The sequence below is a fragment of the Cuculus canorus genome, chromosome 3, assembly GCF_017976375.1.
Source record: "Cuculus canorus isolate bCucCan1 chromosome 3, bCucCan1.pri, whole genome shotgun sequence".
NCBI classification, from domain to species: Eukaryota; Metazoa; Chordata; class Aves; order Cuculiformes; family Cuculidae; genus Cuculus; species Cuculus canorus.
In genome coordinates, this window is record NC_071403.1 from 26,783,286 (window position 1) to 26,799,456 (window position 16,171).

Consider the following 16,171-nt stretch of genomic DNA (forward strand, 5'->3'; position numbering starts at 1 on the left):
TTATAATGAACTAGAATAACTGAAAATTATTGGTTCATTTCCTAACAATATTCTTGAACAACAGAATTTAATAACAGAGAAAAGTAGGCCAGAAGATCGAAACATTTCTGCCCGTCTTCTCTTGCATTTTGTTTATGAACAGAAGGTAGGTGTTTTAACAGGTAGAGTTTGTCATTTATATCAAGAGTTTTGAAAGAAAAACAGTGAAAACTGGGGAAAGATCCAAAACTTCTTTGCATAATAAGACTTGTGCAATGTCCTCTGCTATTATGCTATGTAACTTATATGTCAGAATGAAGAAAAATTGGATATGGATTTCTTAGAAATACCATTGTTTATTCAAAGAATCACAGTAGATAGATATGGAAAAGATCAATGGATCATCCAGTCTATCTTCCTGCAAATACAGGACTGTTCCCTATGGTACATCACCTAGTGTAATTAAGTAGGTTTTGGGGTTTTTTTCCCTCCTCCTTTTTTTTTTTTCCTAAAAACACAAAACTATGTAATGTTAATTTATATTCTGGAACATAGTGATCTATTTTAATATTGCAGACAACAGCTATATCTCATTATTATTTAAAAAACAAAAAAAGCCTTTGGCCTCAGAACAGAACTGAAAACTAAAGTCTCTTCGGTAAAGTATTTGATAAAAATGCATCTTAGCAGAGAACAGATTCTGTAGATGTTTGTAGAACTGAAGAATGAAAGTCGCCGCTAGATGATATTAGAGGAACACATCCACGGAAGGGACTCTGCGAGTCTACAATATTAAAGCAACAAATATGTTTCACCTGATAGTCAAACTGGTTCACTGGCCCCATTGCAAAGTTATCGGGAGGTCCCCCAAAGTTGTGATTGTTCTGGTTAAATATATGCCTGTTGTCAGGAGCAAATTCCCCACTGTCCTGACTGTTGCTGTCTTCAGACGGAGGAACAATTTCCATTTGACCTGGGGTTGGAGCCATCCACTGCTGATCTGGAGGTGGGTGAGGGGGTTGGTGAGGCATTCCCCATTCTGTTCAGGATTTAGAATACAATTCAGTACAAAGTTAGTGCAATTTATAGGAGTTATCAGTCACTCGATGTTCTTGTACTTATCACAAGGTCCCTCAAAGCAACACAGATTATTGAGTTAAAGAATCATCAATCTACGGATTGTAGTATACTGTCTCAATAACTTCAACTAAATGAAGGAAATACAAGTAGGTGTCACTGAACAAAAACATGAGGTACACAGAACTGGATGGACACAAAAATACTGTAAATTTGTTTTTACAAATTCCCAGTGATGTTGACTCCACAACAGCAGTTGCAAATTGAGTAAAATGAACTGCTCCTCCTCTATTTGCATGTTTTCAACCTTCAAAGTAATGAGCTATTTTATTCCTTTGCATAACAGACTTAAAAGACCTATTATGGAAAGCAAATAGTTTTGTGATCAGTAGAACCACCGAAACCTGCTTTCCAGAGTCTTGTGTCCTGATAAAGGATGATTCCCTGGATTCTCCAATAGTCTTGCAGAGGTGCCAACACAAGCCACAGTCATAAGCCCTCAAACATAAATTACAGTTTGGCTAAGAGAGTGGAAGAGGGTTTAAGGAATGAATTAATAGCTCGTGTAGCCCTAAGTTTTGCCTTCTTAAGGAATCAGTCTAAAAATTGTTGACTGTACAGATATTTATAGACTGTGACAGAACTACCTTGTAACTTTCACCAGTAACAGAATTAATACCTACCCTCTCAGTTCAACTCCTACAGTCCTTTAATAAGTCTTTCAATTTTTCTGATTTTCACTGTCCTTCCCCACATCATTTAGTAGCAACTTAAAAGGGTTAACATAGCTTTTCTACGTGGTTGTTCTCTTTTTTTGTTGTACGCTCAAAGACTGTATCACTCCTTTCACTCTGTCATCGTGGTAGGTCATGTTTAGCTGCTTAATCAAATCTTTTTACAGAGTCAATACTCCTGAAGGATTCTAAGGGGCAGAATCCTTTATCCTCTAAGTTCAGCTTACAGGATTTATTGTTCATAAATGTATGTGTTAACATGTGACACTATTTAAAGGTCCAGTTTACTTCAATTCAACTGACTTGAGAGTCTGCAAATCACATACAACAGATCCTGTTTTCGCTTGTGGAACACGAATGCCTTCCAAATTAATTTTCTCTTAGTTACACAGTTGGTTTTCAGATTGCCATTTTATTAGTAGTGTGTAATGGGCTTTTAGATCTAAAAAGAAACTTGGAAGGAGATGGAGAAAGAAGAAGCTTTGCAGAAACAGAGTAAATACACGACAAGAACTTTGGCTAACTATGCATGCTATGACTCGGTTTCTCTGCTATGACTACCTTTACACATTAGGAATGACATGACTTAAATTAGGGGAAGCTGGGACATATCTGCATCAGCATGGTCTTTATCAGTGTGTCCCCCAAATGGAAAAACACATACTTTTTGAATGATGCATCCAATGATAACAAAATGCACTGGCACATTGTTTTCCGTTAACAAAAGGTGTTAACATTATTCTCACTCCTAGATCCAAGATGTTTTCCTGTTCTGCATTTTCTGGGTGAACTTGGGCTCCTAATATTTACAATTATCAGCAAAACATCTTCTGCGCTTTTACCATTCTGTGACTATTTGCAAAAACTACCACTTTAGATATTACTCTCTTTCACCTCACAGACGAAAAAGCACTGGAGAAAACTCACCACCACAGGATCATAGGAAAAACAAATTTGTCCAATAAAGACACAGTATTTCTGTGCAAAAAAAGTCTACTTACTATACAGAAACACACCCTGAATACACTCTACGCACTGCCACATAAAATTAAAATTCTTACATGCAGCTACAATAATTTATAGTCCAGGTCAGGCAGGTTAAACTTAAGTGAAACCTGATGTCTAACTCCCTTTTGCTATGCACATGGAAGAACTGCCACTGACATTTTAAGCCTGCTTTTATTAAACACTGCACTTCAACAAACTTCAACAGTCACACTGAAAATTTGACATGTTATTCTTTCAATCATTATCAAGCACGAAGTGCAGTTTGCACCGAGACAACAGAAGGCATCTGCGCAGCCCTAACAACCTCACTTGCAGATTTCAAATTGCATTCTAGTGTGGTGACATAACAAACCTTGCAGAAAACCTTCAGAATACAACTTCAGACAAATTCTTAGCAGAAAATACGCCATCTCTACTCCATGCTTATTGCCAGTGTTATTTTTTTGAAGTTTTGAAAACAAAATGGATTTTTGGCCAAAACTGGAGTTTTGAGGCAGCTATAAAGAACTGAAAATAATCAATACAAACACTAACGTTCAACCAACTTTAACTTGGGATAACTGAAAACTACACAGACGACAATCAGAGAGTTAGGTGAAAAAGGGCAAATAACTTTATGAAACATGTAAAACATTCTACGCACAGAATTTTGCTCATCTCCTTTTTCAAGATTTTAAGACACCTGAAGTCAGCATCTGCTAGCTACATTGTGAACTCATTTTACAGGTCAAGATCATGCTAGAAGCAGGTATTACACTACAGGAGAGGGCAACAGATGCTCCTGAATTTTGAGGCATCCTGTTGCTTTCAGTGCTGCTGTTCCCGGTGCAGTGGGATAAGCAACATAACACTTAAGATGTAAGAATAAGATCCAGGGAAATAAGTATATAACTGCAATTCACACTATCTGCCACATTTAGGAACAGAACAAATCTTTTACATATGTGTATTATCAAATCAATGCATTTATTTTACATAGAGATTACTGAGATGTGTTATCAGACCTCTATGTCTGTACTGCTATCCATTTTGTGGAACAGTTGACTGGAAAGTAGCAGACTGGTTAATTAGTTGATGCTACTGGTAGTTTTGTATCTTGAAACCTGAGGGACAGGGCACATTCACCCTCAAACACATCTGATGAAAATAAAATCTCATTACATGAAAAAGAAGAATGAATGGGAACAAACCTGGCTGCCACATTCTGTTAAAGTTGGGATCCCCCTGGAAATTATTATGATTGTTCGGACCAGATTCTATTCCTGAAACATCCTGTCCGTTTGGCATCATTCCTTGTTGTTCCACTACACTCTGTTGCCCTGAGGCTTCTCGCTGAGCAATCCATGCTTGAGCTAGTGCAGCCCAGTCAATCTGGCCTAAAATAAACAGGGGAAATTTAAAAGGTTAGTATTCACATGTCTGAAGTTTAACACTGTTTTTCAATTACACGTCTCATTGCTCAAGAGAAACAGGCAACATTTACCTTCAGCAAGTACCACAAGCACCATTAAAACTTATTCACAGCGTGCAGTAAAAGACACTGAAAGCAAATGTCAAAGCATACATACTTGCTGAAGTAGAGTTTCTCTGCATATGTTCAAAATGCCATAAGGTAATTATTTAAGATTCACATTAGCACTGAATGGGTAGTTTGTAACACACTTTTTTTGTAAGTGAACTAATTTTGGTATCAGAAAGAAATTTATATACCCTTAGATTCTAAGTTCATGAAGATTCAAGTGTAAGAAAGACACAGTTAGAAAACTACATTTTGCAATGCATACTCTTTGTATAACCCCCGATTTCTGGAATGCTATTTTACATTACAGTTTTCCCCCCATTTTTGTCTTTACTACCATTCCTACCATTAGGTAAATAAATTACACTCTCAGATGAGGACACTAGTATCTTCTGCTAAATATCGAGTTGGGAAATCCCTCTAGTGAAGTTACAGAAATTGCAGTGACAGGAAACAATGTAAAATCGGTGTGCTCGACTACTCTGCCCAAGTACTAAATACAGTTCTCCACTCTTTATCCATTTATGTATTTCTCTTGATACATTGAAATGTTGTCACCTCACTCTCAATTTAAAGTAAATTATGTTCTGTTGTTTAAAATAGGGGGCATTTTTTGGTGGGGACAAAAAGAAGTCCAAATAACAGATCATTTTATCACTGCTATAACCTAAAACAAACAACGTGCTAATCTTCCAGTGAGTTTTTCTGTGTATCCATCCGCATTACTAGTTCTGCCACACAGGCACCAAACAAAAAACAGATTTTCTCAAATAAATGATTCAGCTTAGCTAAAGAACTGACACGGATACAGACTTTGTAAAAAGTACATGTGGTCTAAACATTCAGCTGTATAATTGGTAGAATGTTGGTAATTTGTCCAGTAGAACTCGGATTACTTGCCTGTATTTTGCGTATTAAATATTAACCATGTCAAAACATTCGGAATCAATGTACATTTTCTATTTTTTCCCAATTATCCAGAAAAGCATCATAAACCTATTATCTTGAGAGCAGCTACAGAAAAGCAACTGTCAGTCATGCTCTGTAACAAAGATTCAAAAATTCAAATGACAACAGACTATAAAAAAATTTTAATCCACAAAGCTTTCTATATACTTACTTGGATCTTGCTGGTGTTGAAATGACTGCATCCACTGCTGTTGGTTCAAAGGCCATTGCTGCCAAGGTTGTCCACCTTGATCCCACATCTTTTAAGTCTTTATATAGTCTATATTTCAACTAAAAATAATAGTTGTATGTTTAAATAGATGCCCACGAAATATCACATAACTGAAACTTACATAACTGCAGATATAGTTAAGCCCTGCAAAGCAAGCTGAAGCAATGCTGGCTTAATATTTTTAAGCTGAAGGAAATGGTTCATCCTTTAGAGTAGTATCTGAAAATATTACTGTAAGATTTCAGAAGACTAGTAGGCTTCCTCTGTATTTCACAAAGAAATTAACTACAAAATGACATTCAAGGAGAAACGTGACAAGCTTGTAAGACAAAAACTCATCTGACAATAAATGCAATTTAAAGTCAAAATATGAAGGACATTACTGAAATTATATCCATGGCTGTTCCTTGTGTATTTTTCTACACAAGTGTCATGCAAGGCTGTTAAGCCAGACAAAGGGAAGTCACCGATGGTAAAATACATCATTAATGATTGCACTGGAAAACTGCATGTGTACAAGACGGTGTCTGTATATGAATTTTAAGCATTATACAGGCCCATTATAATTTCTAAATAGTATATGCTTTCAAATCTGAGAAAGAACAAAAAATATCATTACACAACTGCACATTTATCACAAAGTCCCTTCAAATCACAGGAAACATTTTTTGGTACATCTTCACCGACCAGGGAGCAGCAGCCCTAGGACTTGATGACATGCAAGCTCCACAACCTACTTTGTGAGAATCTGATGAGGCATAACAGTCTACGAGGTAGGTGAGCCTATAATGGTATACCAGTTCCTTCCAGTCCCTTGTTGATCCTGCGTGCACTGAACCCGCTACACGTGGAGGAAGACCAGAGAGCTGTCACCTATACTGCTCCAAACAGGTTTTCTGCAGACGCAGCCTGGGCAGAGTTTTGGGGACACTTCACTCCAGGAACTGTTCTCAAACACCAGTGTGGGTCAGACTGCAGTGACTGTGACCTCATCTGTCCTACCCAGTCTGTTAATAAGTCCTCAGCAGGCTGTCCACTCTCAATGAAAACATCTTCATGCCATTCAACACACAATCTTTGATTTCATGCTATAAAAACACATGAATTTAGGCTGTTTCAAACACTCCAAACTTAAAACAAACAGAGAAAAATTAATTCACTGAGGTCCCAGAAGCAGCACACAAGACCTAGTCATGGCTCGCCGCCAAGTGCGATACAGAATAGATGAATACAGGCCTGTCTGCTCCAGAGGGAACTAGCTCAAAGCAGACAGCATCACGTGGGTGGCCAGCCAGGAACGTAACCCCAACTGTTCTTACGGATGCACGCGGCCCCAAAGACAAACCTGGCTTTTGGCAGACAGACAAAGAGCAATTAGAGTGGATTCTGCTTGCAAAGGGATCTCGTGATTAGTGCTCACACATTCATACAAATAATTGCATGACTGCATAGGAAGAGAGCATCACACTACAAATATGCACAACAAAATGAGCTGTACATAGCACTGTGGAGCATTGGGTCATGCAGAGATGAATGCAAGTTCATATTTTGCATTCTTCTGACTAATTTTATTTTTAATCTGAAAAACTGTAGGTCAGTTTTGTTTCAAGACCACGTACACATTTGCTGCTTGGAAAAATTCAGTTGCAAATGCCTACGCTTTTCAGTGGCTTTAAACACAACTAGATCAACTTTGGGAACCAGCAGAAGTACCAGGCAAAACCTAACTTAGTATTTTCACTATCTTTTCTTGCCAAATTAAGTATGGGGTATTTTTCATTTCAATAATATCTATATGATATTTGAACCTGTAATAGGTGCGTACAGTGCACTTTCCATCACCCTCTTACATTCTGATCTGTACCTAAGAAACGAACTTTCTTACACCAGCTGAGTGCAACAGTGGCTAATAATACACTCAATGCAATGTTCAAACTGGCCCTGCTGTATCAACCTCTCTGAGTACTTATATATATGCCTTTCATATACAAAGTATGAAGAAATAACCTTCCTTCTTCATACCTATTTTCTTCCTAAGGCAAGAAAAAAGTAACTGTTTCTTCCTTCCCTTGGCTCAGCTTTCCATCCACAATTCAAATTATTTCAATTGCCAAAATAAATCCATTTACATCTTAAAACAAAGCTGTAAAAACTGTGGCTCAAGAAAACCGCAAGTCTTCAAAGCACTGCAGAGCCTCACCATGCCACTCCCTTTGTTTCCAGCTGTTAAATCCCACTAGCAATAACAGAAATGTATTTCAGTAATTCTGGAATCACTTTTTTACCTCAATACACAATATCTTGGAAAAAGTTTGTGAAATTTCACCAAAATAAACTCAGCAAAAGAATTAGAAGATTAAATTGTTCCACCAATACTGGGAAAGGTAGGTTTGTATATATCTGAATGCCAAAAAAATCAAATTGTCAAACAGTTAAAAAACGTAAGTTTCTCTCACGGAATTATAACAATATTAAAAGCACCTCTACAAATTCATCTGAATTGGAACTTCCCATAGTTTTTACTTGATTGGATCAGATGAGATTTATTTTTACTAGACTGGCTACGTCTCCATCCTGAAATCTTGGGACATTTGGGATTTTTTTTTTTTTTTTTTTAACACATCCTAGCTAACAAAATTAGCCTGTAATAAACCCTTGTACCTGTTAAAATGCTAATCAGTTACCTGTTTCTCATGGATTCTCCACTAAAGAGGATTTCTAGTGTGCTATGAGGCCTTGATCCTCACAACTGGTAACGGGAAGCACTAGTTTGGAGCGTACCTTCTAGTTTGGAGTGTTACTTTCTGTCTAAGGTAACAAATGCCTCCAGATCACCTCTGTACAACACGCCCCCAACAGAGCAATGACCTTACTATTCCACAAGGTGTTCAAAGAAATTAATTCCACCTTTTTTATAAGGGAGATAAATTATTCTGCAGATATATCAGCTGGCATCTGAAAAGGTAATCAAGAGACATAGAAGACAGGCAGTGATTTTAGGCAGCAGCAGCACTCATTCCCTTCCTGGCTTCCCTCTCAGCAAGTCATGACGCCCTAGGATGCCAAGGCCATGTCTACACTCCTATGGGAAGTGGTGTGGAAGGAACTCCATCTCCTCATTAGAGAGCAGCACCAACCCTGGCCACCCAGCACTCCTCCAGGCTGCTCCCAACCACATCTGAGGTGTCAGCATGGAGCTCGGACTCAGCAGGGAGTTGGGACGTGACCATTCTGGTTTGGAAGGTCAGAGACTTTCATTCAGTGCCAGCTGGCTTCAGGGCCAGAGTAAAAAAACCCAGTTGGGTTTTAGCTGCTCCTCCATCACTCTGCAATATAATATGGCTCAGCGTCTTCAACTTCCCCAGAGAGATTATTTCACCTTATTATGGCTATTTTGGGAAGAGAAATCAGGTGGGGAAGTGCAAAGCAAGAGGTCAAGACATGGATTTGATTTCTATGTTGATGCAAAACAGTATGACAAGACAGCAACAACTGTGTAAAACCCTGAAGAACTTCAACATTTGGTTAATTTATGCCATTCAAAGCAGACTGATTTAAGATCACTGCCATTTGAAACTGCTAATTTTAGTTTGTGAACTCTATTCGAAAGCTTTCGATTCTCTACCACATTTGTACTTTCACTGTTTTCCTGAAGAAATGCTGATTTTCACAGGTCAGAAAATATAAAATGTGCTGGCTCCCAAGTGCACGGATTTATTACCAAATTCATTGTATAAACTTTCTTCACTAATCAGAAATATGTACTGCGCAAATACTTGGGCAATGACATCACTTTCTTTATGCAACCGTATAAGCAAAAGTCCTTTTTCAAACATCATGTGAAAATTGGCCAAAAGTATTTCTAATTTCCTATTTATTTAAACTATCTTTCTCATTGTGCTATTTTTTGAACAGAAACAGGAACTGTATATGGAAGGAACAAAATTAGCAACTTAAAACGTTTATAAAACTAATCATAAGATATACTGACCAAAAGAGAAGACCACATGTATTCAAATTCTTCTAGTACTGCAAAGTAAATGATGCATTTTAACATGCACTACACAGGGCCCGTGAACAGGTTTGTTCCAAGGCCTCCATCTATATAGTGACCTGAAAAAGCAGGACACTATCAGTTTCTGTGAAACAAACTTCCTTGCTTCCTTCCTTGCCTCTGCTTGGTTTCCTGCACTTTTTCCAAGTGTTCACTAACTGCTGTATGGTAAATACGAAAGAGGTACTTGATGTAGCATTTTCTCACTTACTACAGGTAGGCTACAGGCGTTCAAAGGTGTTTATTGTCTTTGCAAATTGTTTTGCTAAGCTCTGCAGTGTTTCATGGTTTCACTTGCTTTTTAGCTTTGGAGGCAAACTGCCTTTAACCCCTCATTTTAAGTTACTGTATTGTAAAAGATAATTAAATAAATCATATATACAGATACATCTATTAAATCACATGCACAATCACAGCTGTTTGATGTTACTTTTTTTTTAATATAAAAGTAATTTAACTTTGTATACTGCTTGTGAAGCTTTACTGAGAGAAGTACATAAGAACTTTTCAACAGGATCTCAATATCGTCACAATCAGATATCACTAACATCTTCCTTCGCCGATGGTGCTATTTTAAAGATGTCGAAAATAAAAAAAAAAAACAAAGTAAGTCTCATGATAATGGGCTAACCAGATGCAAGAGTCACCAAAACACTTTTGACATTAGTGCCATAAACTGGAAAGGGCCTAAACCACTTACAATGTCTCTCTCCCACCGATCGGTAACTTTAAGGCTTGAAACAGCTGAAACCTCTTGTCGTAATGTAAATGACAAGAAGCAAATATTGTTTTCCTGAGACACATCAAGTAGTTACAATGGAGAAAAGAGAACCAATGTCCTCCCCCTAATTAAAATCTGCATTGTCAAAACTAACTTAGGACGCCACATGAATAATAAATGAGCTTTAATTTCTTACAAAGTTCCAAAAGCAGCATCACCCAAAATACAGAGGTTCCACCTAACACAATGGCCAGCTCTAAGCCTGCTTCCCACTGAGAAACAAGGCCATCAAAGCATCCAAATCACAGTGAAACTGGCTTTATTTTCCACTGGAGGGGCAGGGAAGAAAGAAACACTGTCTGAAATCTACTAAATTCCAACAGTAGCAAGACACTGGTTCCAATGTCACCAGTGCGTACAACAGGTTTCAAAAGCAAAGAGGTTCAAAGAATGGATTCATAGTACACGTACTCACTTGCAAAGCAAAATGGAGATACCACCCTCCCTTATGATGATGGGTTAAGTGTCTTTTACTTAGCTGTTCTACCCTCCATATAGCCCATGTCTCTTTTCTCTCTCTAACAAACATGAATAAACAAAAGAACATTTATCAGTGCTTCAAGAGCCATTCGCTGATGTCAGATCATAGAAGAGGAACCTGAATCTATTAAAAATCTGTTTACCAGTAAAGAAACAGAAGCCAATTCAGGATTCTTTTTGTTTTCTACAGGAATACAATCACATGGGGAAAACACCTCACCAATTTACATTTAATTTCAGTTAGATGTACTTAATAAATTATGAAAAATTAACATGATATCTCAATATTTTGCTAGAGTTTTAAGAGCAGACATTCTGAAATATGTTCTTTTTCAAAAAAAAAAAGAGGATTCCTATTCAAAGGCTGGACCAACTGAAACTTTATTCAAAGGCAGGATCTGCTGGAGTTTTATTGTCACAAACTACTGCTACTAAAATGTGCCACCTTTAAGATGATTATTGGTGAATGCTCCCCTGCTGGCAATAAAAGCTGACATAGTGGCATAGATAGGACTTACCTTGATCCCCAGCAGACAGCAACCTCTGAGAGACAACAGTACTCAAGAAAATGTAAAAGTTGGTGCCAAACTCTCTACTACTATTTTATCCAACAAAAAGCTGGGTTAAGACAGAGAAAAAACAGATATTTTAAAAGGCACCTTTCCACTTCTTTCCTTGATTGTGATGTGCATCTCAGCTATAGATTAAATCTCATTGTTAACCTGTTATTGTAGAGGAAAAAGGCATCTCCATAAACCTGCCTATTTGTCCGCGAAATAACATATTTTCTGATATGGTTGTATGATGTGTCCGGATGCATCACACACTGGAAAGTATACAATTAGAAACTACTTACCCTCAACCAGAGTTTTGAGTGATAATTCATACGCTCACCTGTAACTCTGGGAGACTTCCCCAGCAGTCTCCACAAAACAGAGTTACCTTGAAATTACAGACTTTCACACCAAGAGGAATGCCACCCTGTCAAATACAGTGTGGTTTCCCAACAGCACATTGCTTGGTGAAGGCCTCCATAGTTAGTTACCCACTGATGCCAAAGATGGGCTCATTATTTACATAAGGTCACCAACAGAACTTAAGCTGTAATGGACTCCCTCAGATTCCTCAGCCAACTCTAGCTTAGCAGTTCTGTAGTGTAAACTCATAAAATCTGTTATCTAGTTCAATAGCGCTTGTGTAGATGCAACTACAGACAGACTTCTCAACAACAGAGAAGAGGAGTCTTAGGGAGCAAGGCTCAGTCCTGCGAATGTCAAAAGACAAAATCCGCTTGTCATCCTGGAGATGCTATCATCCTTATATGTCTTATGGCACTGCCTGCACAAGAACTGATAAATATCGAGAAATTTCCCCTGGAAAGATAAGCAAGACATGCCCCTAAATAAAATTTAATAGTGTTAATGGACAATCTAATTCATGCTGATATGTCAAGACAAGAAGCACAGAGATGACGTTAGGTCAGCTCCATAAGAGCATCAGAAGACAACTAACCAAACCTACTGGGCCAGATGAGTACATCCAGTAGACACTTCCTTGTTCTTCCCAAGAGTAAGGTTCTAAGAACCATGCGTCATTGTGACAACATGGTCCCCTCCAATAGGAATGTTACACAGCATCCAAACCATACAGAATACCTTACATATCAACAGCTTCTGCAGAAAAAGAGATGTGGAGATTCTAAACAGCTTGTCCCATGTAATTTGTAGTAATGAGATATCTTGGCAATGAAAAAACAAAACTCTTTGGAAGATTAAACAGGATATTTGTTAGAAGCAAGATTACCTCAACTCCAAGAAAACAGGAGTCAACCTAGCACTCAGGCTGCCCCTAGACAGAAAGCAGCAGGCATCTTCTGCTGTGTCACAAGAAGAGATCAAGATTATGAACTCCTACATCAAGGCATCAACATCATTTGACCACATCTCCAGGACGCAATCAGGCAGTCTGGATTATTCAACCCTGTAGACAGGTAGACTACTGACAGATGGTTCTGGAGCCTACAGAACCAGAGCCAATAATCAAGTGCTTTCTGATGTGGAAGAGAGGCTGTTGCATCACCTTTCTGGTAACGTCACTCATCGTCGTTGAACAGCAGGTCCATATGTGATGCGAGACAGCCTGACAAGTTTTACTTGCAATCTGAACTCCAACACACAGCTGCACAAGTTCTTCTGGCGACTAAAGATCTTGTCTCGCAGGCCTTCCAAATAGGCACTGCATTTCAGCAAAGAAGTGTCCATTATATAAACAAACAAAGAAGCTGAAACCACAGGCCATCATGCATACTTTGAGAATCCCTACACAGCTTGTCTTTGGACCCCAGCATTTAAAGACAAGACATTTTTTGATATCCATAGGTCAGATATCTAGGTAAAAAAAACAGATGTTCCATCTCCTCTAAGATAAACTGCCATTGCAGCCATGACTTTTTGACTATTTATAGGTCTACAGAGAAGCTGAAGGGGAGGACCCCAAGAGGTAGGAGTCCAGGTTTATAATAAACTGCACATACTGTCCCTGAAACAAACCAATGTTAAATAATTGGTGTTGTTAGCTAGGTAATGGCACGAGCTCAAGACAACACAAACAGCAAAGGTGCATCAGTCTCTGCTTGATGCTCTGTGTGGAATTCCTGGGTTGCAGGGAGTCATCCACGTCACACCTTGAGAAGGATCTCAAAATCACCACATACTCTGTGGGCAGAGCTTCTCTGCCCGGTACAGGCTTAGGCTCTGGAGATGGACCTAAAGGAAAATGGAGACGTATCAGAAGTAGAGATCCTTGAAATCAGCAGCCTGATGTCTTGATCTTTTGTGCCAGCACCTTGTTCTAATATAATAATAAATACAGTATCTCTACCAAGGAGAAAAATTTAACACAGAAAAGGTAGCACAAGAATCATCAGCTGGTGGTCTTAATGGCGGAGACTCAGAACACCTCTGCAGCTGAAAATATCTGCGAGTATAGAAAAGCACTGTGCCCTATGCACCCATGCAGGAACGCACTCTAGGAGTTAACTACAGAAGGGTTGCAGACATACGCACACTCACAAATCAGAACAACTGCATTCCACCACTCAGACAAAAACACAGAAGCTTTCATTTTATTTGGGAAAACAAATATTTACTATTATATTATACTCAGCTGCTTATTAGAAAATGAAATATTTTAGAGGTGAGTTTACTTTGCAATAAATCAGTTAAATCAGAAAATATCAGAGTTAAATCAGAAAAAAAAAACAGTTAAATAAGTATATTTACTACTACTGTTTCACCCATCCCACTTCTAGTTTGCCAAAGACTCCTCTGTATCACCTAGGGCACCATCCTAAGTTGTTGTAGGTATTTAATGCCCAGGTACTATGTGCCTTTTCTCTTCCTGAGGCCCAGAAGTTATGGCCAATGTGCCTGCTGGGATCTGTTAGCAAAATGTCCGGTCAAAAAACGTATAAAATTCTTCCCGCCCATTTACAGTTGTAGATCACTACAATGTTGGAAGCCAACTTCAGTTACTCCACTGGATTTTTTAACATCAGAACTATTCTTCCTCAGATTGCATAATACAGGCTTTCCAAACGCTTAACCAAGATCCCAAATACAGAAACAGAAAAAAAACTGAGAACAGCTTGTTTGGTATCTACATAGTTTTCTAGAGCCCAGTTCACACGTCAGGGTGTCTGACTAATATTCACAGTGCCACCAAGATGAAGTAGGCTGAATAAAGGCCAAATTAAAAAAAAAAAAAAAAAGTACTATAAAACTTCTTCAGTGAGTCATTCAAGGAGCGTAGCTTCCAAGATCTGTTATGTTAAACTTAAATCCACTGAGCTCAAGCCAATCCTTTGCAAATAACTAAATGAGCAGGTACTGGCAACTCAGATATCATTTGCTTATTTTTTTTGTATTGTGAAGACATAAGGGGAAACACATATTTTGATTATCATATTGCAACAAAACCACTGCTAAAACATTCACTATCACAGAAGCAGCACAGTAACTTAACCAGTTTAAATTAAAACTCTGTCAGGTTGGGGAAAAGTCTGATCTGATTATTTTTTGCACTTATTCCACTAGAAGACCCGATGCGAGATTTTCAACCAGCCACGGAACACAGCTTTATTTTTTTCTGAAGTGAATGGTTCATCTGCAACCTCCTCCTTGACAAACACGCTCTGTACAAAAATGAACAGCACCAACTAAATAAATGACAACCATTCCTCGGTGCTCATGAGCAGATATTATCCGCAATGATAAACACAGTTATCACTTAAGGAAGAGAGATCAGTCAGTGATGAAAATAAGAACACTTAACAAAACCTACCCACAGTATTATTTGTTGCCAAAGGTAGACAGGATCATTGTGTACCTCAGTAATGAAAAGAAAAGAGACTGGACACTCCTGTCTCCATAATGTCTTTACACAATCCTACACTACTAACTGAAAATCACAGAATTGTTCAGGTTGGAAAAGACCTTTAATATCACGAAATCCAACCATAAACCTAACACTGTCAGCTCCACCACTAAACAAATATGGTTAACGCTCTTCTCTAGCACTGCAGGTTATACAGCGATTTCTCCACTGAAAATCTGTGGAGCTGTGCTAAATTTACGGAGTCAAGCCCTGCAATATATCTGAGCCCAAAAGTGGAGCAATTGTTCTTTCAGAGCAGGAGTTAGCATGTCACAGGTGGCAAAGAATACAGGAAATCTCGTAATGGGATAACAGCAGAGATGACACAAAGTTTGCTGCTGCTCCAGAAAAATTAAAAATCAGTAGCTTGTCTTCTGATTTGTCATGGAATTGTCAGTAAAGGTAGCGACTTCTCCCTGAACAGAGCCAGGGCTCCCAGTTCTTCCTGTGTTCAACAATCAGGCAGAGCCGCAGCATCTGGTGCCTCTCATGGAGGTGACATCTCTCAGAACAGCTGGACTTCAGAATTCAAAAAAATCTCTTACTCCTACACATAATAATCTGGACATGAGGAAAAAATTTTTCACAGAAAGGGTCATTGGGCACTGGAACAGGCTGCCCAGGGAGGTGGTTGAGTCACCTTCCCTGGATTGAAGTCACCTTCCCTCGAGGCATTTAAGGGATGAGGTGGTGAGGGGCATGGTTTAGGGAGTGTAGGAATGGTTGGACTCAATGATCCAGTGGGTCTCTTCCAACCTAGTGATTCTATGATAACATAGAATTATTCTATTCAGCTGGACTGAACCCTGTTTTTGTAAAACAATGCTTGACAACTTTCTATGGGTAGACATGCCTTACGCTTGGAAGACTACCATTCCTCATCTTTAAAAGGTGGCGGACCCTTCGCCTTGCACTCTGTATCCCA

General features: G+C 38.6%; 1 protein-coding gene across 2 annotated transcripts in view; it reads right to left on the reverse strand.

Moving 5' to 3' along the window:
* PNISR (PNN interacting serine and arginine rich protein) overlaps positions 1 to 16,171 on the reverse strand; it is a 29,940-nt gene that overhangs the window by 12,019 nt on the left and 1,750 nt on the right. Inside the window, exons 1-4 of one of the 2 annotated variants that reach the window (XM_054061499.1) lie at positions 12,616 to 12,634; positions 5,438 to 5,556; positions 3,989 to 4,174; positions 795 to 1,018 (exon numbers count right to left, since the gene is read on the reverse strand). In XM_054061499.1, the coding sequence (XP_053917474.1) occupies positions 795 to 1,018; positions 3,989 to 4,174; positions 5,438 to 5,525 (498 nt within the window). In that variant the 5' untranslated portion in view covers positions 5,526 to 5,556; positions 12,616 to 12,634. Of the gene's footprint in view, positions 1 to 794; positions 1,019 to 3,988; positions 4,175 to 5,437; positions 5,557 to 12,615; positions 12,635 to 16,171 lie in introns of those variants that run through there. The other variant, XM_054061498.1, reaches the window with a different exon arrangement.